This window comes from Lepidochelys kempii, chromosome 8 (genome assembly GCF_965140265.1).
Source record: "Lepidochelys kempii isolate rLepKem1 chromosome 8, rLepKem1.hap2, whole genome shotgun sequence".
NCBI classification, from domain to species: Eukaryota; Metazoa; Chordata; order Testudines; family Cheloniidae; genus Lepidochelys; species Lepidochelys kempii.
In genome coordinates, this window is record NC_133263.1 from 79,304,557 (window position 1) to 79,332,040 (window position 27,484).

Genomic DNA, 27,484 nt, shown 5'->3' on the forward strand with positions numbered 1-27,484 from the left:
GTCATTATCAGTTAGATAACATTGTGTATCATATGCCAGGTCAGAATAACCAGGGCAAAGTCATTCTAATCTGTGGCAGAATCAATTACAGGCAAGCCGCCATGAACAAAATCTCGCAAATAAAGTAACATTATATGTGTTTTTAATTTGTTTTAAAGAACTTTAGGAAAAGCAAGAGATACTCTTAAGCAGTCTGTCAAAGATTTAAATAATATAATTTCAATGAGCCTGGCATGGTCTGTCCAGGATTCCTCCCATTCAAAAGTCAATATGGTTGCAAAAAGAAAAGTGTTTGCATAAACTGATAACAAATTGAAAAATCAGCAAAATACAGCCTAGCAGTGGCCATGTGCTAGTGATGGTTTTTCTATAAAAGCCTCACGATGCCTGAGGAGGTCTTTATGCACTTTCATCATGAGGGGAATCATACTAGCGCTAGTGTTTACCCTTGTGGGTAAGTTTATACTTAGCCCTTCTCTGTTTGTCTTTGCTGGGTTTTTATAGTTGAGTCAAAAAACTTAAGTTCAAAGTTAATTTGTTTGCCATTATTCATGTGTCCATTTGATTTCTTTTCACAGGGAGTGAAAAGTATGACCCTGGTAAGTCTACTGTTCATTTCTTAAGCTTCATTCAATGCCTTTGTCATAATGACCACGACGCAGAATGTCTTTTGAACTATTACTAAAAGTGAATATTTGTATCATTTTCCACAGAGCCTGATTTTAGTAGCAGCAAGACCTACTTGTACAACTATGAGGGCCTGACCCTAAATGGACTGCCAGAGCCTGGTTTGGCAAGAGCTGGGCTGAGACTGTCCTGTAAACTAGAGATCAGTGGATTGTCACAGAGGGCTCACCTCCTCAAGGTAGACTGCACTATTTCCAAAAGAGATCAAGCAAAACCAGTGTTGAATAGCAAGTCAGGTTAAAGCGATACTTGGGCTATTGAATGTTGTAGGCAGCCACAGGAAAAAAGCAATGGAGAAAAGAGCTTTGAAGATTTTAGGGAGTGGGAAATGACTTGTGAGTTATGGCTCCGGTTTTCAAAAGTGACTAGTGATTTGAGGTGCCTTGATTTTGGAGTGTTCAACTTGAGACACATTAATGGGATCTGATTTTCAGAGGTCAGGTGACAAAAATGGAGGCACCAAAACTTATCACTGGAAAATCGAGGCACCAAAAATCACTAGTCATATCTGAGAACCTTGGCCTGCAACACCAGGGGTCCAATTCTGCTCTCATTTGAGGTTTTGATCTGGCAATCCTGACGCATTCCAAATTCCCATGGAAGTCATTAGGAGCAGAGGCAAGTCCTTAATTTATACTTAATAATAACAATTCTATCCAACTTACTTTTTATGTTATTCAGCACTCTTACTTATTCAATATTCAGGCAAAGCTGAAGCTCCTGTTGATTCAATGGGAGCATTGCCTAAATAAGGGCTGATGAAATAGGGTCCTAAAATTCTTCTTCTGACTTTGTACTGCGCAGTTACTTATTATGTAAAACTAAAAATCTATGTTGGGTATTCTATTCAACTTTATGCTCAGAGTGGTTGATGTGAATAGATTTTAAAAAAATATTAAGAGGTAATTCAAACGTTTTTAGCTTTTTTCTTTAATATATAATATACTCAGTGGGCCTGATTCAATGGAGGTATATTGGTCTTACACCAATATAAGAGCAAGAGGGGAGAATCAAGTTCTATGTATTTATCGCTATATATTATTTTTATTTATTGTTTGTTTTACCTTAGTGCCTAAAAGCCCCCAAGCCATCATGGGCAAGGATCCCATTGTATTGGGTGCTGTACAAACAGCACAGAAGAAGGTCTCTGCAGTTTATATTCAGAGTAAACCATGTATAGCAATGTTAATTCTTTCCCTAGTTATTTTCTGTGTACAGTACATACTGTAAAAATATTTTCGCTCACAGAATGGAGACTAATGCATTTTCTGAATTTTGTTCTCAGATCCGATCTCCACAGCTGGAGGAATACAATGGGATCTGGCCCAGAGATCCATTCATTCGAGCTTCCAAACTCACTCAGCTGATCACTTCGTGTCTCACCCAACCCTTTAAGTTTGAATACAGCAATGGGCGGGTTGGAAACATTTATGCACCAGAAGATACCCCCGTCACGTGCGTTAACCTTGTGAGAGGAATTCTGAACCTGCTGCAGATAACTATCAAAAAGTCACAGAATGCATATGACTTGCAAGAGGTTTGTTTCTCCAGTTTCAAGCTAGTTTGCTGCCTGTGGCCAAGCATCACTTGTTGTTATTAAATGCTTTTCAGTCAATTAAAACTCTTGCTTAGAGTTTATTTGTATTTATTTTAAAATCTCACTCACAAGCCCAAAAATGTTAAAATACTTTCATCTGGACAAAAGAAAATATACATTTATATATGAAGGTGATTGTTTCTGGCAGATTGTCTATTACATTCTCTATATGTGCACTCTATAAAATAGAAGACTATGGGGAAAATAAAGGTAATTATCAGACATTTTGATCTTTATTGTATATCTTCCTCCTTTAGCCTATTCAGTCTAATCTATAGTGTTCATTGAATTGGCTATATCAATTAGTTGATTATTTCCTAAATAGAGTCTCTGTCCTGCAGCCTTTACTCATCTGAGTATTCCTGCTTACTTCAGTAGTACTACTCATGTGCGTAATGAGAGCAGGCTTTGACACTTAATTAAGAAATGGTTTGCATATAGTCTTACAAAATTTCATTTTCACTTTAAATCTCAGTTCAGAGGAAAGTTCTTCCTTTCATGCAGACCTGATATAACTACAAAGCCCAGTTATTTTCTACCATTCTCTATAGGCTGGAATTGGAGGCGTCTGCCTTACAAGGTATGTTATCCAAGAGGACAGGAGGAGTAACCGAGTCTCCATTACCAAAACCAAAGACCTCAACAACTGCCAGGATAAAGTGGTGAAGGATATTGGAACGACTTTTATCCGCCCTTGTCCTTCTTGCCCATTGGTATGAATAATTTAAACAAATGCACTCTAAAAATGAGTCTACTCTCATGGTCTACTCTCATGAATTACATGAGTTTCTTTGCTCTTTTAGAAAGAAAAGATTGTAAAAGGAACTGCTGCATTCACCTACAAATTGAAATATGCAGATTCTGGCACCCTGATCACAGAAGTGGTGTCCCAGCAGGTCTATCAGATCTCCCCTTTCAATGAACCTGCTGGTGTTGCTGTCATGGAGGCAAGGTAAGACCAGAGGTGAAAATAAGTGTAAAGGTATCAGTCTGATCTTGCTCCCAAGTGAAGTAAAGGGGAGTTGTCCTAAATGGCAGCTGATAAAGTTTCAGGCATTCATACTCCACTCCACCTGCCCCCCCTCCAAAAAAAAAAAAGCTGTGGGAATTTTGCACTAACAATAATTTTTTGCTGCATCTAAATTGAACTTCGTATTGTAATTAAATGAGAAAAAAATGGAAAAATAATTCTGCTTCCTAAATCCATGGGAGTGCTTCTATTCAACAACGATTCCACTGAGAAAGTGACGCTTTATAGCACCAACATCCCCTGAGTTAAAGTGAACTTGAGGCAAACACAGAATAATATCACTATATATGATATGTTATCAGAAAACCAGTATCTCTTGCTCTGGAAAATAACAATTCATTTCCACTTAACAATTCAGCTCCAGTTCAGCAGTTATTTCATTGCAAATACCCATTATCCCCTCATAGTGTTCTGTTCCATTGGAAAGACCATAACCACAAGAAATCATTATTGTGATAGAAAAAACAAATAAAGAACTATCCATATCCCCACTGTACAGCCAAAGCAGTGAAGTCAGATGGATGCAGCTAGACAGCTTATTTCTCCAAAAGACACACGTTGATTTCTTTTTGTTTCTTTCCAGACAAGAACTTACCTTGGTTGAAGTGAAAAGTGAACATGTGAGCCCTCCAGAAATGCAGCTGCAGAATTGTGGAGGTCTGCCTTATCATTTCCCACCACTACTGCTCCAGATGCCAATTCAGCTAGTCAAGACGAAAAACCCTGAGCAAAGGGTATAGAATGCTTAGTTTATTAAGCTGCTTTGCCATTTATCTGACTAATAAAAGATCAATATATTATTACAAGCTAACGGAGAAGCAACTAATTATTATATTCCCTCTGCCTTCTATCCTCAGATAGTGGAAACACTGCAACAAGTAATCCAGGACAACCAGCAAGAGCTCCATGGGGATGCTCCATACAAATACTTAGAGCTTATCCAACTGTGTCGGGTAGCAAGCCCTGATACCTTGGAGTCTGTCTTTAAGCAATTTTCAGATAAACCTCATCACAGGTAATGATTGACTGTGTCACTCACAACTGACATGTCTTGTACAAGGAGCATAGAGAGCTAAATGTATGGATTTTGTACCTCGGCTGCAGGGTTTGGCTGCTGAGTGGAATTGCTATGGCAGGCACCATTGATTCACTGAAGTTCCTTAAGCTGAGAATTCGCAAGGATGACTTTAAGTACATTGAAGCACTTCTGGCTGTTTCTTTTGCCCTCCATTTAACAAAAGCGGATGGCCATACTATTGCAGTAGCAGCAGTGAGTACAATATACAGGATCCTTTTCTGGTCACATCATCATGATAACAATTGATAATAATGAGTGATTATATAGCACTTCAGGGGCCAGATTCTTCTCTCACTTACACTCATTTTGTATCAGAAAAACTCTGTTACTTCAATTGACAGTTGCCTGTATGGAAAAGGAATTGGGTCCTATATCTTCAATTTGTTATGCTGGCATTAAAAATTAACTCCCACACCTACCCTGAATTGCTATCCCCATTTTAGTTTTCTCGGACCATACATTCTCTCTTCTTCCATCAAACCTCAGTTCGTCTTTTTCTGTTAATTCTAAAGTATTAATGGTGATGGATGTGCCAGATAATTTCAATAGCTCTTTAAAGCATTACATTTTCCAGTCCAGAGTAATTACATAACATTCCTAGACACTGGAATAAAGTAAAAGTATTGTAGGTGAAATATTAGCAAAATAAAAACATCGAACTCTTTACAATACAGTTAGTGCAACCGTCTATTCTATAGTAGACTTTCTTCTCTTTCTAGTTAATATTCCTATTTTTTAATATAAGAAAACACAGAATATGAAGTGAGCATGATTCTTTAATATAATAAAGAGTTACAGACTCTTCCAGAGAAATTCCATTTGTAGATTGGCCCCTGCCCATATCCTTTGTACTTTGTATCCTGTCTTTCTTAGGCCACGTCTTCAGCTGATGTAAATCAGCATAGCTCTATTTAAGTTATTGGAGATATGTTGATGTATATTAGCTGTGGATCTGGCTCAAGCTTGTGTAAAATATTTTACTGGCTTGATTTAATGTTATTGAAAGTGAAAGATATTCAATTTTAAATAACCTTTCTAGATGAATCCTAAATAATTGTCCTTATCTGAACATAACCCTGATTTAAAGAGGTGCCTCTTTTCCTTCTGCAGGATCTAGTGACCAGCTCCCAACTTGAGAGAATTCCCATGCTTCGCCAGATTGCTTATTTGGGATATGGATCCATGGTAAACAGACACTGTTCTCTGGCTTCATCTTGCCCTAGTGAAGCTCTTCAGGTAGGTGTTTTTCATTTCAGATAGTTTTTAACAGCTTAAAAAAGATAAGAAAGATGAAACTGCAATGAGACCTGATCATTTTTATTCTAGAAAACATGATCCAGGATATACACAGTGATTTAATTTACAAATGTTCATTCCAGAAGCTTCCTTAGTAGCCAAGCGATACCAGCCAGGAAGCTGTCATCACCCTTGAATACATAGCTAATTTAGAATAAATCCTGAGGAGGTCACTGAATATTTGTAATCGCATCAGTTGCATTACAGTCATAGGGTGAGGATAACAATATGCGTATGACTGAATTTTGTATGAAAGAATCTGCTTTGTTTGCAGCCCCTCCATGACTTTGCAGCCGAGGCAGCCAGCAAGGGCAATGAAGATGACATTGCATTAGCTCTGAAAGCCATTGGCAATGCAGGAGAACCAGCCAGTGTCAAGCGCATCCTGAAGTTCTTGCCAATATTTTCATCTGGTGCTTCTAATTTCCCAGTCCATATTCAGGTCGAAGCTGTGATGGCCTTGAGGCATATAGGCTTGAAGGACTCCAGAAAGGTAAGCAGAATCAATTATACTTTACCTGAATAATGAGATATGCAGAATATATGCCAGGGGGAAAGTGAGTTCAGTGGTGCAGTGTTTGTGAATTCAGAACAATTCTTTATTGTTATTAGTATCACGATATTAGAGCCCCAAGTGACATCAGGGTCTGATCGTGTTAGGCACTGTAATTGTTGGGAGGTAAATGTAATGGTGTTTCTTTAGTCACTTGTCATATTATGTGACATCTTATATTAATCACATATTGTCATTGGTCTGCTACTGGAACACCCCTTGCTAAAGTGGTCTAAATGACAGTGAACGCAGGGGATCAAATACACAAAACCAATGGAGTTACATCACAGATAAATTTGTCTCACTAGTCATAGCATTTTCTCAAAAGCTATTCATTATGTCCCCACACTTTTCTTTAATTCATCAGTTCATGCAATGGAAAAAAGGTTACGCCTGAGGTTCTATTCTCCCTTTATTATGGATGTGTGATTTGTTGATACAAATTATACATTGAATCTGAAAGGGAGAATACCCACCTTAGAAGTTATTAGACACTTATGAAATTATATTTTCCCTCTCCAGGTGCAGGACATTCTTCTCCAGATCTTTGTGGATCATTCACTTCCTCCTGAAGTCCGAATGATGGCTTGTGTTGTCATATTTGAAACTGGGCCTGCACTTCCTCTGGTAACAACTATGGCTAATGTGATATTGAAAGAGACCAATATGCAAGTTGCCAGTTTTGTATATTCCCACATGAAAGCTTTGTCAAGAATTGGATTCCCACGCTTTTATAATGTGTAAGTAGAGAGAGAAGTAAAACTGTACATTATCTGTGAAGTACCATTTCTATTACATTCTTGTAAGTAAAATTATATATATATACACACACATGCACACACACTGACTCAAATTACTCTGGTAAAATTTAGCTTACTTTTGTATATTTTTATCCATTTTTTTAAAAGATCTGCTGCTTGCAACATTGCCATTAAACTACTGAGCCCCAAACTTGACCGACTGAGCTTTCGTTACAGTAAAGTTATTCCTCTTGGTGGTTACTACAGTGAGTAAAAAAAATTAATTTACAGAGAGTGTTCATCATTGAAACACCATTTTCCAGTCATTTGGAGAACTAATGTAAATCATTCTGATTCTATCTGTAAGAGTTCTTTCCTTTTGGAATGGCTGGAAGGTTTTAAAGAGTTTTGAAAGGAGTATTTAATTAGTTGTATAAGATATTTTCTGTGTCTGAATTCTGAAAAGTTTAATGTGTTTCTTCTTTATGAAGAATTATTAGAGTATATTTGTGTTTACAAATTATTTGACTAGCTCTCTAACTTTCTTGTAAAATGCCTTTTACTGCAATAAAATGTACTTAGAATATTTAAGTTTGATCAGATAGTTTCATTGCATTTGTTAGTACAAAATTTTACCCCAATCCTGCAAACATTTATTCATTTGAATATCTCATTGATTTCAGTGGTATATTCATGTATATAGATACTCGCTGGTAAACATTTGCTAGGTCAGGACCTAAATGTTGAAAATCTTCATGAGAATATATTTTACGAAAAAAGGATTATAAACTTCAGATTGACATCCCCAGAGGTCAATAGAACAACAACATTGCACTGTTTTGTTTTTAATTTCTACAACAGGTAGATATCAGGCTGGTGCATTTGGAAATATCTTCCTTATGAACAGTCCAAGAACAATGTTCCCATCAGCTTTAATTTCCAGTTTGATTGTAAACTATGCAGGTGCAGCTACTAGTTTGCTAGAGGTAAATATTATATTTAAGTCAATAACAGATCGTATCAAAGTTTATTTTTGACAAATGTATTTCTTCACTAACAGTATGTTTTAACTGTATTGTAGTGCACCCTCTCATGCACAGTGTTGTTTTTTTATTAGGTTGGTGTCCGTGCAGAAGGTCTTACAGATATTATAAGGAAACAAAGCATCCCATTTGCAGAATATTCCACATACAGAAAGATAAAGGAGATTGGGAAAACAGTATGTGTTGTTCTCATTTTGTTTCATGTGATGTATTGTGGGTGGAATTCATCAAGGGCAGAGGGATTTAATAAGACTCTCAGCACCAGTTCAGTCTTGTACTGAGAGGCAAATTAACGCCCCTGAACCCAGTCTGAGTGTCTCAGCTATACACTGTGGAGATTCACATTGGGATAGCAGGGGAAGGATTCTTCTGTGGAGATGGTCAAGAATTTTCAAACAAAATGGATTTTCATTGGAAAATGCCAATTCACTGATACCTAGATGTTTCACAGAAATGTGTTAGATGAGGTAATATCTTTTATTGGACCAACTTCTGTTGGTAAGAGAGAAAAGCTTTTGAGCCACACAGAGCTCTTCTTCAGGTCTGGCAAACAGAAGAGCTCTGTGTGGCTCAAAAGCTTGTCTCTCTCATCAACAAAAACTGGTCGAATAAAAGATATTACCTCACCCACCTTGTCTCTTGAATATCCGGGGACTGACCCAGCTACAACACTGTACATCACCGAATTTTTCATTTTCAATGAACGTCTGCCAAAATGCAAAGAGGGTTCTGATGGAAACCTGCCTGGCTCCTTGCCCGTTCCACCGATGTGCTGCTGGGGAGCGTGGGCTTTCAGGGTCCATGGTTCTGCGGTAGCCCCGCCATGCTGACTGCCTTGGAGTTGGGACCCCAGAACTTTCAGGCTCCCCGCTGTATAGCTGGGAACCCTGAGTGCTTCACCTTGAGACAGGACTCTCAGGACTTCTAGACTCCCCACTCCATGGCGTTGGACTCTCCAGACTCTGGGGGACTTCCCGAGCTACCCCCAACTCCAGGCAATGCCCAGTCTACTCCCAAATCTCTGGGAGCAGCCCAAGGTATCCCTCAGAGGCAAAAGCAGCTGGGGGAGTCCCCAGTGTGTGGATAGCTGGCTGCTCCATTTTGTTTTTGAAAAATTGAATGGAAACATTTCAAATTTTCGAGACCAAAAAAATGCTGGCATTTGCTTTCCATGAGTAATATCAAAATTTATAGTTTTTGTTTCTATTTGGAACATTAGTTTTTAAATGTTGGAATTTCCTGTGGTTTGGAAATTCCAAGTTTCAATCACCTGCATTCTCCTGGGATGTCTGGAGCAGCCTCCCACTCTGGCCTTGTTTCCAAAACACCCTGTACCTCGCTGCATAGTGAGCCCCAATGAACCTGGGCTCCATAGCACATAGTAGAGGTCCAGCCCAGGGTTGGCCTCCCCAGATCATGCCTCTCTTCCTCCCCTTGCAACCGGTCTGTTTTCAGAACTTCTGTGTCCTCAAGTGAAGGATTTATTTGATTCTGTGGTCCTATTTTAAATTGGGTTTAAGTGGTGTGGCAGGCCGTGACCTGACCCTCTGCATTGGATGTAATGTTATCTTGTCAGAATACATACATTATATATGAAGTCACTTGTGTATGTTTGAATTGCATGGAATTCTGAAAAGCCACATTATGATATTAGCAAAGAAACACAAATGGCAAAGAAAAAATATAGCTTAGTCAGTGGCCATTTCTGTTGCCTATTAAATGTTTATTTGCAAATATACTGTATTAAGTGCCTTTTGTTTGTTTGTTTCTTTGTTTGTTTCCTAGCTTCTGGGATGGAGGGAGTTGCCTTCAGAAAATCCTGTGTTATCAGCTTACCTAAAACTATTTGGCCAAGAGCTGGCCTTTGCTGACATCAACAAGGATATCATTCAGCAGGCTATTAAAGTATGGACTCCCCCTAATTTTGTCTGAAGTGTTTGGCAGCTTTATATCCTCATCTAACCTGCTGTATCTCTGTTACATTGTAGCTTGTGACTGGACCAGCAGACAGACACGCATGGCTGAAGAGAGTGATCCATCAAATCCAAAGTGGCATTGCAGAACGATGGATTCTGCCATTATATTCAGGAGAATTTCGGCACATCGTCCCTACCACTGTTGGTCTGCCATTGGAATACAGTTTATATACTACTGCTCTGGCACATGCAACAACCCGTGGTGAGCTTGAGAACATAAGATTTGCTATATTGGATCAAACCATGGGATGGGAGACAAATTAGGAGGAGGTGGAGTGAAAAGTTATGAGAACAGAAAGGTAGGAGGGACTAATTTACGTAGGACCTTGAAAAGCCAGGACAGAAAGGGAGGAAGGAGAGCTAGTGAAAATATTTGAAGCTGGTTGGGACGTAGTTGCAGCAGCAAACAAGGTAGATGATTTTTGCTGCAGTATTTTGGATGGACAGAAAAGGGCGGGGGTGAGGTAAGAATCTGAAAAACCAAAGAGAAGGTGGTGACAGTACTCAAGGTCAGAAATAACCAAAACCTGGACAAGAGATTTTTCTATAGGAATGGGTGGATTCTGAAGGTGATGCATAGAAACACCCAGCAGACTTAGTACCAATGTGGAGAGAGAGGAACTGAAGATGGCTCAGCAGTCACTGGGAGGAATTGCCAGGAATTATAGAGATGGGAGGAGGAGTAGAGGGCTTGCAAGGGGACATGAGGAGTTCCAGTTTAGACATGTTATGTTTGAATGGGTGGTAGAATATTTAGTGATCATAAGATTATGCAGAAGAGTTTTAAATTAGATAATATTATTTGACTCTCTCTTTCGCTGCAGCAGTGAATCTCACAAACTGTCTACACAGTGTGTGAAGAACATTTTCCTTTGTTTTAAACTTGCCTGTCATTAACTGAATTGAGTGATCCTTTTTGTCCTGTAGTACGGTAATGTGTCAAAGGGAGGGACTATACCTTTGAGTAACAGTAAATTTAAGGTTTCAGAGTAGCAGCCGCATTAGTCTGTATCCACAAAAAGAACAGGAGTACTTGTGGCACCTTAGAGACTAACAAATTTATTTGAGCGTAAGCTTTTGTGAGCTACAGCTCACTTTATTGGATGCATTCAGTGGAAAATACAGTGGGGAGATTTATATACACAGAGAACATGAAACAATGGGTGTTACCATTACATACTGTAACGAGAATGATCAGGTAAGGTGAGCTATTACCAACAGGAGAGTGGGGGTGAGGGGGAACCTTTTGTTGTGATTTAATTCTTCCCTTTTCAAGGCCTAATTTTTGTAGCTGCTCACTATATGTAGGTCTTATGATATCATTTGCTATCTTTGTTGCCCATTTTTAGTCTCTCTTAAAATGAGCAAGCTAAAACTGAACACCTACCTCCAAAGGAGAGCACATACCATTGTTCAATATCATATCATTAACTTTTGCAATAACTTCTATCCCCAAATATCCCATTCGCTGCCCACTGGCCCAATTTCTTCACTGAGGTATCCAACTGGGCTCCTTTATTTCTTTCCTTTAATGAATCTTGCAAGTTAAGGGCTGATCAGCATATGTAAGCCTTTTAGATGATGTTTGATTCTTATCCCACTTAACTGGTTACTCCATAACTTGAGTGGAGTTGTTTCTGATTTACACTGGTATAACTGAGAGCAGAATCAGGACCTATATTTACCAGTGTTCATCACCTTCCATTTATCCAATCTGAATATCATCTGCCATCCTGCCATCAAATTCACCAACACATATAAGTCTTCCTGGATTTTCTTGGAATCTTTTATGATTTCTACACATAGAAATAACTTAGTGACATCAGTACAAGTCACCAGCTTGCTCACCACTTCCCCTGCAAATCATTAATTAATATAATAAATTAACTAGCCTTAGTTCTAGTATGTACCCTTCATGTTCCTGACTGCCAATGTCTCTCTACTTTAAGGAGTAGCTGTTCACTACATCTCTGAGTTTCTTATTGATTCTCCAGTTTTTAATCCAGGACAAGACTTTGCTCTTATCACCATGGCTTTTATTTTCATTAATAATCTGTTACGAGAGCCTTTTCTCTTTACTTGTTTATTTTTACTTTTACCATCTTTTACTTTTGTTCTCGGTCTCTTGTAGTTGAAGTAAAGCTGTCCCCTCCTTTATCTGGTGATTTTAGACCTTCACAGTGGTATGAATCCAGCTTGCAACTTCATGCTGACATCAGCCCAAGGTAAGGAAAGTGTTATCATTTTTATGGTTTTGAGATTTACAGAGACTTCTATGGAAAGGGAGTTCTACCTCTTAAAGAGCAGTGGCTAAATACAGTGTCTGTTTGCTTATCTGTGGCAATTTCACTCTCTTTCAGTATCTACTCTTACACAGTGGCAATGATGGGAATCAACACAGAATACTTTCAGTCTTCTATTGAAATTCACGCCAAACTCCGTGTACAAGCTCCATTGAAATTTGATGCCAAGATAGACATGAAGGAAAAAAGTTTTAAGTTTGTAACAACCCCATGCCAACAGGAAACTGAGATAGCGATGGGAAGGTAGAGTTGTTAAATTTCTGTCATTTAAAACAATTCCCCCCCCCAATCTATTGTTTTGTGAAACCTTCCAACACAGTAAGCAGTATAATCATTTCACATGATCAGAGATACATGTGACTCCTAGTTACATTGCACCTCTTTTGTGGAGTGTAATTCATGATTTCTTTTTTGGTTTTTTTTTTTTTTTGTGTGTGTGTGTGTAACATGGGATACAATTTTCAAAAAGCACCTAAATCACTTTGGAACTTAATTCCCACTTTTAAAATTGACTTAGAGCTTGGCTGTATGAATATTTAGTACAAAGCAAGCTAGGGTGTAAATCTACCTTACACTAGTCCGCTGCACCTGTCTATGTGGTCTCTGTTGCTGCTGCCATTTCAAAGGGGGGTACATCAAAGTGCACTAAGGAACTTTCAGGGCCCAGCAGCAGGGTCCACACAGACACTTAGCACACAGCGGGCTAGTGAGAGGCAGTGTACACCCCTGCTTGTTCATATAGCCAAACCCTTAGGCACTCAGGAACCTAAGTCAAATTGGTTTTGAAAATGTTACCCATTGTCTTTATACCAACCTGCAGTTCATCTAGGACTGAATGATTCCTAAGTCATGTTATTAGGCTGCAAAAATGCATTTATAAATATTTATTTGGCTCTTACAATTTAGTGTTCAAAACTGTGTGACTCTTAAAATAGAGACATTTTAATAGAGACATGATTAAATCCATCCAACAGCCCTTTGGAGCTACTTATAAATATTTCATGCATAATCCCACAGGCATAAGGCTTTTGCTGTATCAAGAAATATAGGAGAACCAGGCACAGTGAAGAAGATTCCAGTACTCCCAGAAGGTGCTGGATCAAGTATTCTGAAGGAGCATTTCAAATCGTCTGAAAAAACTTCAAGAGAAGGTGCCGTGACGGTAACTAACTCTTCCATGTTTGTATATTAATACTTATTTTCTCTACTATATGCATAGCGATATTTGTACTTCTTGTCTGTGAAAATGCTACCAGTGTACTAATGTGCTCATGTTTAATGCAGCAAAGAGAGACTTCTGACATCATACCTAAGAAATATTCCTACGGTCCTGAACAGGAACTTCACCACAGTACAAGAGGAAAAACATATACGCAAGCCATTTGTGTCAAAGTGACTCGTTTTGGTTGTCAGGCCTGCTTTTACAGGAGAGCACGAGACGCTTCTGTTTTAAAAAATACATATTTTCACCGATTAATTGGAGAACATGAAGCTAAAATCGTTTTGAAACCAGGTATAGTACTGAATACAAGATTTTCTGTTTATCCATGTCAGTGCAGCTGAAGCAGTAGATCTCCTAATGGATGTATCTGGTGTGTAGCCCGTACAGATGCAGCGATAGACAAAATACAGCTGGAGATTCAGGCAGGATCTAGAGCAGCTTCCAAAATAATCCAGGTGGTAACCCTAGAGTCCGAGGAAGAAGAAGATTCATCTCCAGATGACGGGGTTCAAACGAAACTGAAGAAGATTCTAGGAATTGAAAATGTGTTTAAGGTAATTGACGTCGAGGCGTTGAGGGTGTATGGGGACATATTTAAACAAACAAAAAGCAGTGGTTTTAAAATACAGTATGGAATATCTGCATGGAAAATGGAGAATAAGGGTAGTAAGAAGGGTAAAATTTCAAATGAGAGGCCTGCGTGTGAGTTAACATCAAAGGCTTGAGTGGAACTGGGGTGGTACGTAGGCATGGTGTTGGCCCTCTGCACATGGACGAGTTTCAGCCTAAGTAAGTGGGGACAGTTATTTTCCCACCACATCTGATTTAATAATCACAGCGATGAAGCCGTGCTTCTTTAAAGGGAAAGAACAAGTAAATAGTTGGAAATCCAGTGAGATAAAATAGTAAAAATTTATTTCTATTGATGTGTCTAATCACCGGCGTGGTTCTTTGAAACGCTGATGCAGGTTGGCAATAGAACCCAGCGGCGCAAGACGCAGTCTCTCAAGAAAGGAAAGACCCAGGTGACGGAGCTGAGGGCAGAGCCCAGTGCTAAATATCCATCTAGCTCATCGTCTTCCTCCTCCTCCTCCTCCTCGTCTTCCTCCCCGTCTGGTCAGAAGGTCAAAGGTCAAGATCCGAAAGACAAAACGTTGCAACCGAGAAGCAGAGACGAGAGCAGCAGCAGCAGCAGCAAAACCAGCAGCAGCAGCAGCAGCAGCAGCAAAACCAGCAGCAAAACCAGCAGCAGCAGCAGCAAAACCAGCAGCAGCAGCAGCAAAACCAGCAGCAGCAGCAGCAGCGGCGACAGCAGCGACAGCAGCAGCAGCAGCAGCGACAGCAGCAGCAGCGACAGCGGCAGCAGCAGCAGCGACAGCGGCAGCAGCGACAGCAGCAGCAGCAGCAGCAGCGGTAAAGCGCGTCGGCCTGGGAGCAGGCATCAGCTCGTCATAGAGAGGAACAGCAGCAGCAGCGGCGGGGGTGGCAGCGAGTATTCCCAAGCGCAGGTACCTCGCGCGTGTCCCTGGGATGCGTGGGGGGGCTGGGGGTGGGGGAGATAAAGTCAGCGTGAGGTATATTTCGGATAGCCGGCGGCTTTGCGTAGCATATCAGGAAATTATTAATTGTTGCTACAGAACACACTGGTCCAGTATTGTGAAACCTGCTCTAAGAACCCCACTTCCACCAGGCAACCACCTGTCTCAGGGGACCCCTTTAAAGTATCGCCAGGGCTTCCCCTGCTTTGGCTGAAGTATTGTTACAGGCCACCAGAATGAGGCGACCGATCTTTCTTGCTTTATTGGTCTCTCTCAACGGGCTCTGCTGTTGCATGTTTCAGTCTCAATTCTCTGGTGGCGTTTCCAGGGGCTGCTAATTTAGGAGCATTCATTTTTTTGTTTAAACATTTCAAGATTATACTGTTGTTTTTCAGTCTGAAATCCTTACTTACTTGCAGTGCTGCACATTTCAATGCAATTACAGAAAGCAGGTTCTTCTGTGTAAGGCTCTTCAACTTCCTACTTTTATCATTTTCAAAGGGAACTCCAGAGATCTATCAGTATCGTTTCAAGTCAGCACATACACAGGAGGTAAGTTTTCTTCACTCATTGCGTCTGACTTGACATGGGTAGAATAAAATACTGCAAGAACTCACGTGGGAATTACTACCTGTGTGACGGAAAATAAGTGGTAGTACCGTCTTTATAATAGCAAAAACAACGAGGAGTCCTTGGGGCACCTTAGAGACTAACAAATTTATTTGGGCGTAAGCTTTCGTGGGCTAAAGCCCACTTCATCAGGTGGGCTATAAATCACCTCATTCATTTTAGCCCGCGAAAGCTTATGCCCATATAAATGTGTTAGCCTATAAGGTGCCACAAGGACTCCTCCTTGTTTTTGCTGGTACAGACTAACACGGCTACCCCTCTGAAACCAGTCTTTATGATGTTTACAGTTTCTAAATATGTTCCAGTGTTTTGCAGAAATATAAGAAGACAAAGGGCCAGATTTTCCACTGCATTGTAGCTTGTAAAGGCATTTGTGCCTGTGCAAAGTGGGTATAAAACTCTAGCTAAGCAGAATGTCTATACAAGGTGCAAGTCCACAGAGATTCAGGCCCAAATGCTAGATCAACAAAGGGACTTAGGTGTCTAAAGTAGGGTGACCAGATGTCCCGATTTTATAGGGACAGTCCCGATTTTTGGGTCTTTTTCTTATATAGGCTCTTATTACCCCCCACCCCCTGTCCCGATTTTTTACATTTGCTATCTGGTCACCCTAGTCTAAAAGTAGATCACACAGCAATTAAGCACCTATGGCTGGCCCAGGTCAGCTGACTGGGGCTTGTGGGGATTGGGTTACAGGGCTGTTTAATTGCAGTGTAGATGTTTGGGCTTGGGCTGGAGCCCAGGCTCTGGGACTCGGTGAGGGGAAGGGTTCCAGAGCCCTAGCTCTAGCTGGAGCCCGAACATCTACACCACAGTTAAACAGCTCTGTAGCTCCAGCTCCACGGGCCTGAGTCAGCTGACCTGGGCCAGCCGTGGGTGCTTAATTGCAGGGTAGACCTACCTTAACTGTCATTTTAGGTGCCTAAGTGCAACGTTTAGTGCCACTGAAATCCTCAAATCCCCCACTCAGCTGCTGCCTTGCCCTTCAGGTGTCTGAATTTCCACCAGTGGGCATGCACAAATCTGCCTAAATCTGACATTGCTGAGTGTTCAGTGTGCTAGCTCACACCTTTGAGACCCAGCGAGATTCTCAAATTCGGCAGCCCCTCATCTATCTCCCCAGCAGGGCCTGATAAGTGTGCTCTGCATACCTACCATCAAAGACAGCCGGGGTGACCACATGTGGGAAGAGGAGCAAGAGTGTGTCCATCCCCTAGAACACCCAATAGCCCAGTAGTTTAGGGCACTGCTAGGATGTGGGAGACCTATTTCAAATCCCCGCTCTGCCTGATTTGGAGCAGAAACTTAAACCTAAGTCTCCCAACTCTCAGGAGCATGTCCTGACTGCCAGGATGTTCGGTATTCAGGGTGGATGGTGGTTAGGGCACTCTTGGGTATGTGGGAGATCTATACTGAAGTCACTGCTTCCATGTGTTCATTTAATTATTTATACAAAGTGGACCACCTCCGATAGGAGAGATTGAGAGAGTCCAGCCCTGGAATACCCTGTAGCCTGCAGGTAGGATACTCAACTGGGATGTAGGAGACACAAGTTCAAATCTCTGCCTCAAATCAGGCAGAGCAAGAATTTGAAAACAGGCTTCCCAACCCCCAGCAAGTGCCCTGAGCTCCCGGACTATTGGCTATAATGCAGGCTTTCTCTCTCTTGTTTTTTGTAAGGAGCAGAGCTGGCTTAGGTGCCTAACACCAGGTGACGGTTCATGGCTATGAATCCAAGGTGAAGTTAGGCACCTACCTATCTTTGAGGGGTGGGGCTTCAAACATGCCCCACTCCCTGGCATTTCCTATTGGCTACTTTAGGTGGCTCCCCACTCAGTTGGCTGGTGTTTGTGAATCTCTTTCTGAGGCACTTAATTTTCCCCAGGCCTTGTAGAGGAGAATGCATGCCTAACTCGGGCCTAAGAATTCCGCTAGGTGACAGGGTGCATGAAAATTAGGCATTGCAACACTCACTGGTACCACGCCTAAGTCCCTTCATGAGCTTAGCCCAAAAGCCGTGCCATGAGGAACTTAAATAATTTGGCAGGCTCTGACCACGTGACATCTTGGGCTAGCTTCTCTTAGCTAACTAGCATAGCCGCATTGACAAAGGCGGCAGAATACACCGGCCTGTGTTACTTTAAATCAGTGGCGGGTGCCTGTTAAGGGCCTGATCCAAAGAGGAGTCAATACCAACCATTCCCATTGCAATCATTGTTTCATGGCAAGTAAAGCGATCGGTAGGAAAGTAAGATGAAAAGTGGTGGTTCAGCCGTTCATGGGATCAGGCCCTAAACTGCTAAAGAGCAATGGACTGAGTCAGTGCTGCTCTTTTATATCAGACCAAAGCTTTGCTGTGTGGCAGTGATTTGGGTATTATTTATATGCAGCCATAGGAAGAGCTTGTAAAGCAGAAGTGCTATTTGAATGCACTGTTCCTGTGTAAGTAGTCTTAAAGAGAGAGCAAAAGTTAACCTGCTTTATGGCTTGATCCTGACAAGTCTTATCCATACAAGTAATTCTTACTTATGCAAATAACCCAGTGGGTCTGCTCAGATACGTAAGAACTACCTGGGCAAGAAGATCCATGGGTGAGCAACAATTTGTAGGGTTAGACCCAAAGATATTAAAAAGGAATAATATTTGGAAATCATTCAGCTACTCCATTAAAGGTTATTGACAATAATCTGGTAATTAGAATATGCTTGTAAAAGAATATTCTGCATTGTCATTTCGAACAACTTCCTATGAACTACCTTAAATTGCTCTACTAAGGATGATTTTTTTTTATTGTTGCAGTATCCCAAAAAGAAAGTCCCAGGCAGCAGCAGCGTCACCAGCAGCAGCAGCTCCTCTTCCTCTTCCTCCTCCTCAAGCTCTAGTTCTAGTTCCAGTAGCAGCGAAGACACTGACAGAGCAGGTTCCCGGGTCAGTTTCTTAGTCTTCAAGAAATGCAGTGTGTTAGCATGGCAGCACTGGCATGGACTTGCAATTATTGCCCAGCTAATGGGCAAAGAAAAGTAGCTCCCAGTCTGTGCTGCCTCTTGTTTGCAAGCACAAGAGAAAGATGTCTGTGCAAGAAACCTTCCCTCTCTCTCCCATGTTGCATAACTGTGCAAAAGCCAACAGCAGGAGCAGGCCACATGCTTCCAACACGGTGAAACACAGGACTGCTTGCTCCTGTTTCACCTGGGGAGCAGGACCCTATTGTGCTAGGCGCTGTACAAACACAGAACAAAAAGGTTCTGCCCCAAGGAGCATACAGTATAAGACAAGAGATGACAGGTGATATAGACAGACAGGCAGGGGGGCACAAAGAAACAGCTTGTCTCCAAAGCGTAGTGCTAAGTATTAACAACAAACAGCATACCTAAAACATGCTGATTTAATTAGACACTTTTTTTTTATTTCCAGAAAAATGCACTTGTTCTAATTATTTGGGCTAAATCCCACAGCTTTTACTCCATGTTCACTTTGTGAAAACTCCCATTGACATCAGCTGGAGTTGTGGCTGAATAAGCATTGCAAGTTTTGGCCCATTACATTTTTATTTATTTTATATTATATTATTGTATATCTGTAATGTGTAAAATTACATGCATTTGTCAACTTCTTACTTTCCATTTATATTCTTTGTACCGTAAATAAAAGCTAACACAATATAGTCATTTCTTTGTAATATTGTTCTGAGGCATTTTTTTTCGTCCCTTGCCTTTAGCCTAAATTTTTAGGAGACAGTAAAGCACCAGAACTGGCTGTTATTCTTCGTGCTTTTCAAAATGATAAAAAGCTGGCAGGCTTCCAGCTCGTGCTATACGCAGATTTATACTCCACCAGACCCAGGATACAAGTGTTTGTGTCAAACATCACAGGATCAAGCACATGGAAAGTCTGCGCTGATGCTTCAATCATTAATGCTCACAAGGCAGCGGTAAGACTCAAAAATAGCACCGCACAGCTCTAAACACAATACAGCGATCTCAAGTATGTTTTACTTTTTAAAAAATTGAATGTTTTTGTCTCCATTATAGAGTTATCTGAAATGGGGCCGGGATTGCCGGGACTACAGGATTTCTTCAGAGTTTGTAACTGGCTGGTTTGCTGATCACCCAGCCATGCAGGTGAAACTGGAGTGGCCTAAAGTTCCTTCAAGAGTCAAATCAGTTGCCAAATGGTGAGGTTTTGCTCTTTCATTTCAGCAATTTATTTTACGATGTACCAGTAAAGCTGGGAAAATCCATATTCAGCCTTGAGCTTCCAGTGATTAACTGCCAATTCTTGGTCTCTATATTTTCTCGTTTCTGATTTGTTTGAGTTTGGAAACTCATCAAACGACCCCTAAGGAGTATAAGATAACCATATACTGTTATACCAAACCTACCATACTGTACAAGTGGAAAGTAATCTCCTTATACCAGACAGAAGTTACTGAAAAGTTAGGGCCAGATTCTCTACGTCATGAAGCTCCTGTTCAGTAAAGCGGGGAGTGGGGATGGGGCCTGCCATGGAGTCCATTATGGCTCACTATTTCTCACAGTGGACCTGTGTTGCCCTGGGGACTGCTCTGACTTGTGCCAGTTGCTGCGTATGCTGGCTTTGTGCCACATAAGAGCTCCTTCACACCAGAGGCCTTTTCAGCTGTCCACATCATCTGCTCTCAGCCACAACAAAGGGGCTAGTCCTTAATATCTCCTCTAGCTTATGGTCAGATGGAAATGCCTCAGATATCCAATACCTGAGTGTCTGAGGGACCTGAGTAAACTTTTTACCGTTAAATAATGGTTTTCTTTTTCAAGGCTTTACACTTTCATCCCGGGAGCTGCCTATATACTAGGCTACTCTGAAATACAGCACAAAAATCCTTCTCAACAGGCCAAGTTGATTGTGGCTCTAACTTCTTCAAGGACTTTTGATGTTGTCGCCAAACTGCCTGAGGTGAATATACAGCATAATCATGCCATCACATATTTCACCGGATAGAATACTTTGATGCTTTTTTTATTAGAGCTGGGTCAACATTCCAAAAAAGTATTTGAAAACATTCGTTCAGATTAAAACCATGATATTGATTCACGGTTGTCTCTGACGCTTTTACTTTCTTTCCAAGGACATTTGTGTGGTGATATTTGTTCAGAGAAAGTGCCATGATTACTTATGTTAATATGTGTTTGTACATCCATCTCGGAAACTCTTTTTGAGTTTGGAAGTTATCCGCTCAGAAAGCAGAAACAATACCATATGATTTAGTTGACCGATCACATAGCAGGAGTGAATACTGGCAGTAGTCATGGTGAAGAGTTCATGAGAAGTGAATATGCTGAATTATGTTCACATCAACTATTTGTCAAATAATTTTAAAAAACCAATATTTCTGTAAAAATCTACGTCCTCCCGCAGATAATTCACAAATAGGAAAAGAGGCTGAAATCAACAGATAAATTATTTGCTGTGAATAGCTTGCTGAACTCTATTTTAAATCTGTTTTCTAATTACTTTTCAGCTGACCATTTATAACACAGCCCTCAGGATTCCGCTGTCATTGCCTGTAGGGCCTTCTCTACCAGCCTCTGCCTCATCACTGCAGCCCCCGATCTGGAATTTCTTTTCTGAAGCACCATCCGCAGTCCTGGAGCATCTGAAAGGTCAGCAGTTCTCCCTCTTTAGAGGCACAAGCTCTACAGGCTCTATCACTATTTTAGCATTGTCTGATAATACATGGAAAGGTTTTTCTCTTTTTAAGAAATAAATAGCACTCTAGTGATTTTTCTTCATTATGATAATGTTACTTCATTTCCAACTGTAGAGAACATAATGTATGGTGCACAGAAGCCCCAAAGTATTTATTTCCAGATTGGAAATCAGAGAAAAATCATTTCATTAAATCATTAATGAATCATTAAATTCCAAAAAACTCCTCACATTGGTGCACGTACTGCTTTTGTTTCACATCCAGTCTGTCTGCAAGAGTCAAGATAAATTTACACAGGAATCCATGACTTCACTTTAATCATTTGTTCTGGAAAATATGAACTGATACATTTTGAATTGTCAGAAAACTAATTTGTTGCTAAAATGTGAGGAATATATTTTTCATGCCTTGCTTAGAGATTATGGACACTGAGTAGCCTAAATCCCATGTAATCTTAGAGAAAAATATTATCTGTTCTCTCACTGAAATGTAGATCCAAAATAAAATATTATGTTTAAATAAATATCTCTTATGAAAAGGAAAATATTCACTTGTTTCTATGGCATGTTTTTTTTTTACCAGCTCGTTGCTCAGTTTCCCAAGACAAGATCACAACCTTCAATGAGGTACAGTTTAACTACTCACTGCCCACAAACTGCTACCACATCTTGGCCCAGGATTGTAGCCCAGAACTGAAGTTCCTGGTAATGATGAAGAATGCAGAAGAATATGCTGACCTTAAAACAATCAATATCAAGCTTGGCAGTCAGTAAGTCATTCTAAAACTCATTAAAATCATCCAGTCCTGAAGTGACAAAGGCAACCTCGAATAAAACACTCTTGGCTTCTGCTGCAAACCTGGGAATCCAGAAACAGCCACAGATGTACCAGTTTGCAAACTTCACTAAAAAAAGAGGGGCACTCTCCCTACATTTTCCTCAGAGGGAACAGATGTTACCTCTGCCACATACTCTGCAACTCGTCAGCCCCACATCCGTTTTATCTGGACTGTGATTTGGCCAGTTTGTTTTCATCCAGCTCCTCTTCTGGCCTGACACTGGAAATGCAAAGGTATCACACCGTCCAGATGTAACGCAGAAGAGACTTCCGTCTAAGCGTTACATTGGTGGTATTGCACCCAGAGTTGTGTCAGTGTTTCCCTTTATAACTATGATGTTGAAACAAAATAATGCTAAAATCAGGGATATTTAGTGAAAGAGGTTGTAGTCTGGACATGGTGTGTTCATGAACACAATCAGAGCAGAATATAAATGCATTTTTTCTCTTTTCAAAGTGAAATTGACATGTATCCTGCAAATGGACTTCTTAACCTCATGGTCAATGGTGTTGAAACCCCAGTGGAGAATGTCACATATACATCTGACTTTGGTAGGTGTCCATTTAGCCCTTTCTCATAGGTTGGATCAGGAGAGAGAGAAATATACTCCAGTAGAGGTATTTCTACCATTTTGGCAGTGATATTGCTTTGTACTTAGGGCTAAAGAGTAATATTTACTCTTTACAAATTGTGCATTTATTTACATATTTGCGGATCAGCATTTATAAAGACAGAGTAGAATTGGGAACTTTTGAAAAGTTAAGGAAGAGACAGTTGAGGTTCATTGACCCACCGCTCCCTTTCTAAAATGCTTGGGCATGTAGGATTTTGACTCTCAGAAGTTCTGGACTGGAGGAAGGGTATTCTTTTAGCCCAAATGTCTTAATCACTTATATGATTAAACTTTTCCAAATATAGTTTTTCTTATAGTTGCCATATCTATATGGTGGGACTTTTTTTGCCAATTTGACTTATATGTGACATTTTGGGATTTTATATCAATAGAAATATTTATAAAAACAGAACACTAACAAAAAATATGGAGAACTGTAGGGATAAAGTCAGCCACAAGGCAGAGCCTGTTCTGTTCTCCCAATGCATACACATTTTGTTCTATGAATAGACACATTAAAACTTTGTTTACAAGCAAGAGAGCTGGATACAATACAGTTGTCCCCCGACTTGGTTATAATAACACAATTAAAAGGTGTAGGACATTGATGCGCCAAACCTCTCCAAAACTGGATTAACATTTTGGGAGTCCAGGGTTTTATCCCATTATCATTGACTTGGTTACAGGTAACTATAAATGGATCAGGTGACTACCAAGTTGCAGTCAAGTCTTCTGACTCTGTTGGAGTGTAGACAGGGCCTTAATTATCTACAAAAATGTAATACTAAGTATTGGAGGACTCCATTGTTATTCCCAGGAACCTGTTAATATTTACAAAGGAAAATTAATACAAATGTGATTGTTAGGGCTATAGAGTTAAAATCATGTTTCCCTAGTTCCTGCCAACAACTACATTCCATATTTGCAAATTTTAAGGAAAGTAATTTGTTAATATACAGTGTGTTTTGCTTCTTCAACAACAACAAAATACCTGAAGAAAAACAAGGCTTTGATTATATTTTTACAGAATTATTATAAAGATTATAAAAGATCATTTGTATTTTTATTGCAGATGCTTCTCTGATGATCAGCAGTGAGAAGAAAGGTCTGTCACTTGTGGCTCCTGACTATGGCATTGATAAACTATATTTTGATGGACGTACATTCAAGGTATTTTTCTCTCCTCCGCTAGTGTTTTCATTTGCATAAACTTCCCAGAAAATCCACAAAATTCCATATTTACACAAGGGAATGTCTGCTAATCAGAGTACAAGATTATTTTACCCCATTTAGTGATATTCCAGTTCCACATTCAGACTCCAATATCCATACAGATTCCTATTCACTGAAGTAGATGAAACTTTGCATGAGTGCAAGGGTCTGCATTTGCAAAGCCAACTTTAAGATCAGGGTAAAAGAGTTTACAGAATAACAGCCTCCAGGCAGTCATCATAATATTCAGCTCTTACATAGCACCTCTCATCCGAAGATCTCAAAATGCTTCGCAGACACTGAGGAATTAAGCCTCAGAACCTGCCTGTGTGTTAGATAAACTAAAACATGGGGTGGTGAAGTGCCTTGCCCAGGACACACATTGAGTCAGTGACATAGTTGCAAAGAGAACTCAGGAATTCTGAATTCCTGTCCCCTGTACTTCTCATTATATAACTCTTCAACTAGTCAAAACCCTGATTTTTAAAAAAAACTCTAATAGAAGAATCATCTGCTAGGAATGTAGAAGATCAATAAATGGCATGTATAGCAAGTGCTAATTGATCTATTAAAAACATCCATCAAACAAAATGTTTACATCTTCAGCATCAATCATTTAATAGGTTAGACATGGACACAGGGATTTTCAAAAGGACCTCATGGAGCTAAGCACTCAAATAACTCTCACTCAGGCCCCTTTGAAAATCTCAGCCAGAGTGATTGTTACGGAAAGCACAGAATCAAATCTTGTTCTTTAAAAACAAATAATCTGGCTTTACCTTAACTTTTATTTTCCTCTGCAATTATGTTACCTCAGGAGACCATTCTGTAACAAAATTTTGTTTCATTGACATTATCCTGAAATATAAACTTGAATTAACTTTTACTTTGTTTTCACAAAGGTTCAAGTTGCTTTCTGGATGGCAGGGAAAACGTGTGGTATTTGTGGAAAATACGATGCTGAAAATAAACAGGAATTTCAGATGCCCAATGGATATGTAGCTAAAGATGCAGTGAGCTTTGCGCAGTCTTGGATTCTGTCAGAAAAGCCTTGTGCTGGCGGTATGAAAACTTTACTATACATAATGTATGATTACTACAGCTAGTCAGAAAACTGAATTTCCATCCTGTGGGAAATTGACATTTTGAAAAAAAAAATCCCAAATAAGTATGAAAAGTTGAAATCTTGAAATATTTCTCGGAACAGAAATTCCAACATAATTTTAATTCAAAACATCAAAAATACTTTATTGAACTGATTCATTTTGATAACATTGAAACGTTATAAAATATTAACTCTGGTATATGAATATTAAATATAACATACATAATATTAAAAATTAAGTTTAAAAAAATTAAAAGTTGAAATTAAACAATAAAGCCACAATGAAACAAAAGAGGAAAATCAAGAGGAAATGAAAGAAGAGAGTTGAAACAAAATACTCCATTTCAATTTCAAATTGTTTCAAAAATTTTCCATGGAGAATTGCATCAAAATCAACACATTCCTGCAAAAAAATGGTATTTCAATGAAACAGCATTGTTTGACAGAAAACTTTTCCATCAGATTTTTTTGACCAGCTCTCATTATTACTCTGAGTGACAATTTAAATTGTTGGCTCAGTGCTACTATTTTTGGCCTGATCCCACAAAGCACTTAAGCATATTCTTAACTTTAAACATGTGAGTATTCCCATGGATTTCACTAGGACTACTCATGTGCTTAAAGTAAAGTGCATGCTTAAACTGTTTGGTGAATCGGGGCCCTTGTAGTTTATTCTGTTACATTAGTTTAGATTACAATGCGGTTCAGCGTATATAGTGCCTACATTCAATGTGTGCATGGAGAGAGTAAAATTATACTCAGTAGTAAGTTGAGGTTCTTCTCATCCACCTGTAACTGGCTGTAGTGATCACCGAAGATCAGACCTATCTGTTACTGACCAATGGGGATTGTTTCTTCATAGCAATAACAACCAGATCTACCATATATCTACAAATATATTTAATCAGAATGGTCATGATATTCATGCCATTCTCTATTGATTACTTTTATTTGTGCACAGCTCCAGGTCCTTCTCCTGATGATTGAGATCTATTCTCTGTTAAACTCAAGTCTTGCACTTACTCAGTGAGCCAATTTACCCACATAATATTCATTAGGATATTAAGTTAAATATCTCCATATTCATCTAGAGATAACTCAGAACTCCATCTGAAATAAGCATCCTATATCCCCATATAGATCGAATTAAATAAAGCAAAGGAAAATTATTAGTTAGGGATATTGCTTTACATATGATCCATATAGAACTTTGGATGGAGCCAATTCATTTGATATACACAAATTATCACTAGCAGATGGAGAACTTTGGAGAAAATCTAAAGCCATTTACAGACGGTTTTGAAATATCAATGATTGTTGTATTGGCAGCCTGTAAACTGCAGCGCTCACTTGTGAAACTTGAGAAAACAATTCGACTTCAGGGCGAAGACTCAAAATGCTATCCTGTTGAGCCTGTGCTGCGCTGCGTGAAAGGATGTTCAGCAACTGAGACCACCCCAGTTTCGGTTGGCTTCCATTGTCTGCCAGCGGGTAAGTCAACAAAAAATCATAGTATAGGAGCTATACAAATATTTACTACTTTAGGCCCTGATGAGCCAGGTGCTTAACTTTAAGCAGGTGAGTAAACTCTGTGATTTCAATGAAAGTACTCACATGCATAAGCTTTGGCATGTGCTTAAGGACCTCGCTGAATTGGAGTCTTAATCGCTAACATTTGGTGTGTGACACTAACTTCAGTGGATGTAAAAATAAATATGTTGCCTGTCAGCATTTTACGATGTTTTTCCTGGTAATGACTTTTTAAATCTGTAGCTAAATGGAGGTCCCATATTATCTATTGTTTATTCATCACTGTCTATGGGCCTGATCCTGCTTCCATTGAAATCAGTGGAGTTTTGTCAATGGTTTAGAGGGGTGGGTTAGGGCCAGACTCTAAGACAGCAACTGAGATTTCACAAATATTGGTATCTACAATGCAATTTCGTTTTCAGAGTTTGACATTTAAAAAACAATAGATTCAAAATGAACTAGTATAAATGAGCATTATAATTGCTGTCTTTTAAATTAATGGTTAGTTTGCTGTGATGGCTGCTTTCCAATCCAGTTTGTCAAATGAAATGTGCATGATAATTAGGAGAATCTAAGTCCAGTCAGTGTACTAATGGAGTCTGTATGACAAATCCCACGTGTTGCAAACTGACTGTTTTTTTTCTTCTTCATTCTTATCTGTCATTTTTCTTCACGTCCAGATTCAGCTGCCAGCTTAGTTGAGGGACAGATGAAGCTTGACCAGAAGTCAGAAGATATACAGGACACAATTGAGGCCCATACAGCATGTTCATGTGAGGAACTACAGTGCATTGCATGAGGCTA

The 27,484-nt window shown here is 39.8% G+C and overlaps 1 protein-coding gene across 1 annotated transcript; it reads left to right on the top strand.

Annotated features, from left to right (window-relative positions):
* Positions 1 to 414: 414 nt before the first annotated feature.
* On the top strand, positions 415 to 27,484 carry LOC140916570 (vitellogenin-2-like). The gene is made up of 36 exons (XM_073358228.1): positions 415 to 454; positions 579 to 599; positions 714 to 865; positions 1,973 to 2,224; positions 2,836 to 2,997; positions 3,088 to 3,236; positions 3,898 to 4,048; positions 4,172 to 4,329; positions 4,419 to 4,584; positions 5,503 to 5,628; positions 5,963 to 6,181; positions 6,764 to 6,981; positions 7,150 to 7,251; positions 7,847 to 7,967; positions 8,099 to 8,200; positions 9,810 to 9,929; positions 10,013 to 10,202; positions 12,132 to 12,225; positions 12,361 to 12,546; positions 13,321 to 13,465; positions 13,618 to 13,816; positions 13,904 to 14,079; positions 14,494 to 14,807; positions 15,012 to 15,033; positions 15,565 to 15,615; positions 18,493 to 18,621; positions 19,412 to 19,624; positions 19,725 to 19,867; positions 20,490 to 20,628; positions 21,194 to 21,335; positions 21,965 to 22,151; positions 22,677 to 22,771; positions 23,906 to 24,003; positions 24,948 to 25,107; positions 26,480 to 26,641; positions 27,361 to 27,484. Exons 1-36 carry the CDS (start codon positions 415 to 417, stop codon positions 27,477 to 27,479), a joined length of 5,223 nt encoding a protein of 1,740 aa, XP_073214329.1. The 3' UTR covers positions 27,480 to 27,484.

Bases quoted from the DNA above. Each gene is read 5' to 3' on its own strand.
- LOC140916570 (XM_073358228.1), top strand. From the start codon at position 415: ATGAGGGGAATCATACTAGCGCTAGTGTTTACCCTTGTGG. The intron at 455-578 runs GTAAGTTTATAC...TTCTTTTCACAG, and splicing joins GCTAGTGTTTACCCTTGTGG to GGAGTGAAAAGTATGACCCT. The intron at 13,817-13,903 runs GTATAGTACTGA...TCTGGTGTGTAG, and splicing joins TAAAATCGTTTTGAAACCAG to CCCGTACAGATGCAGCGATA.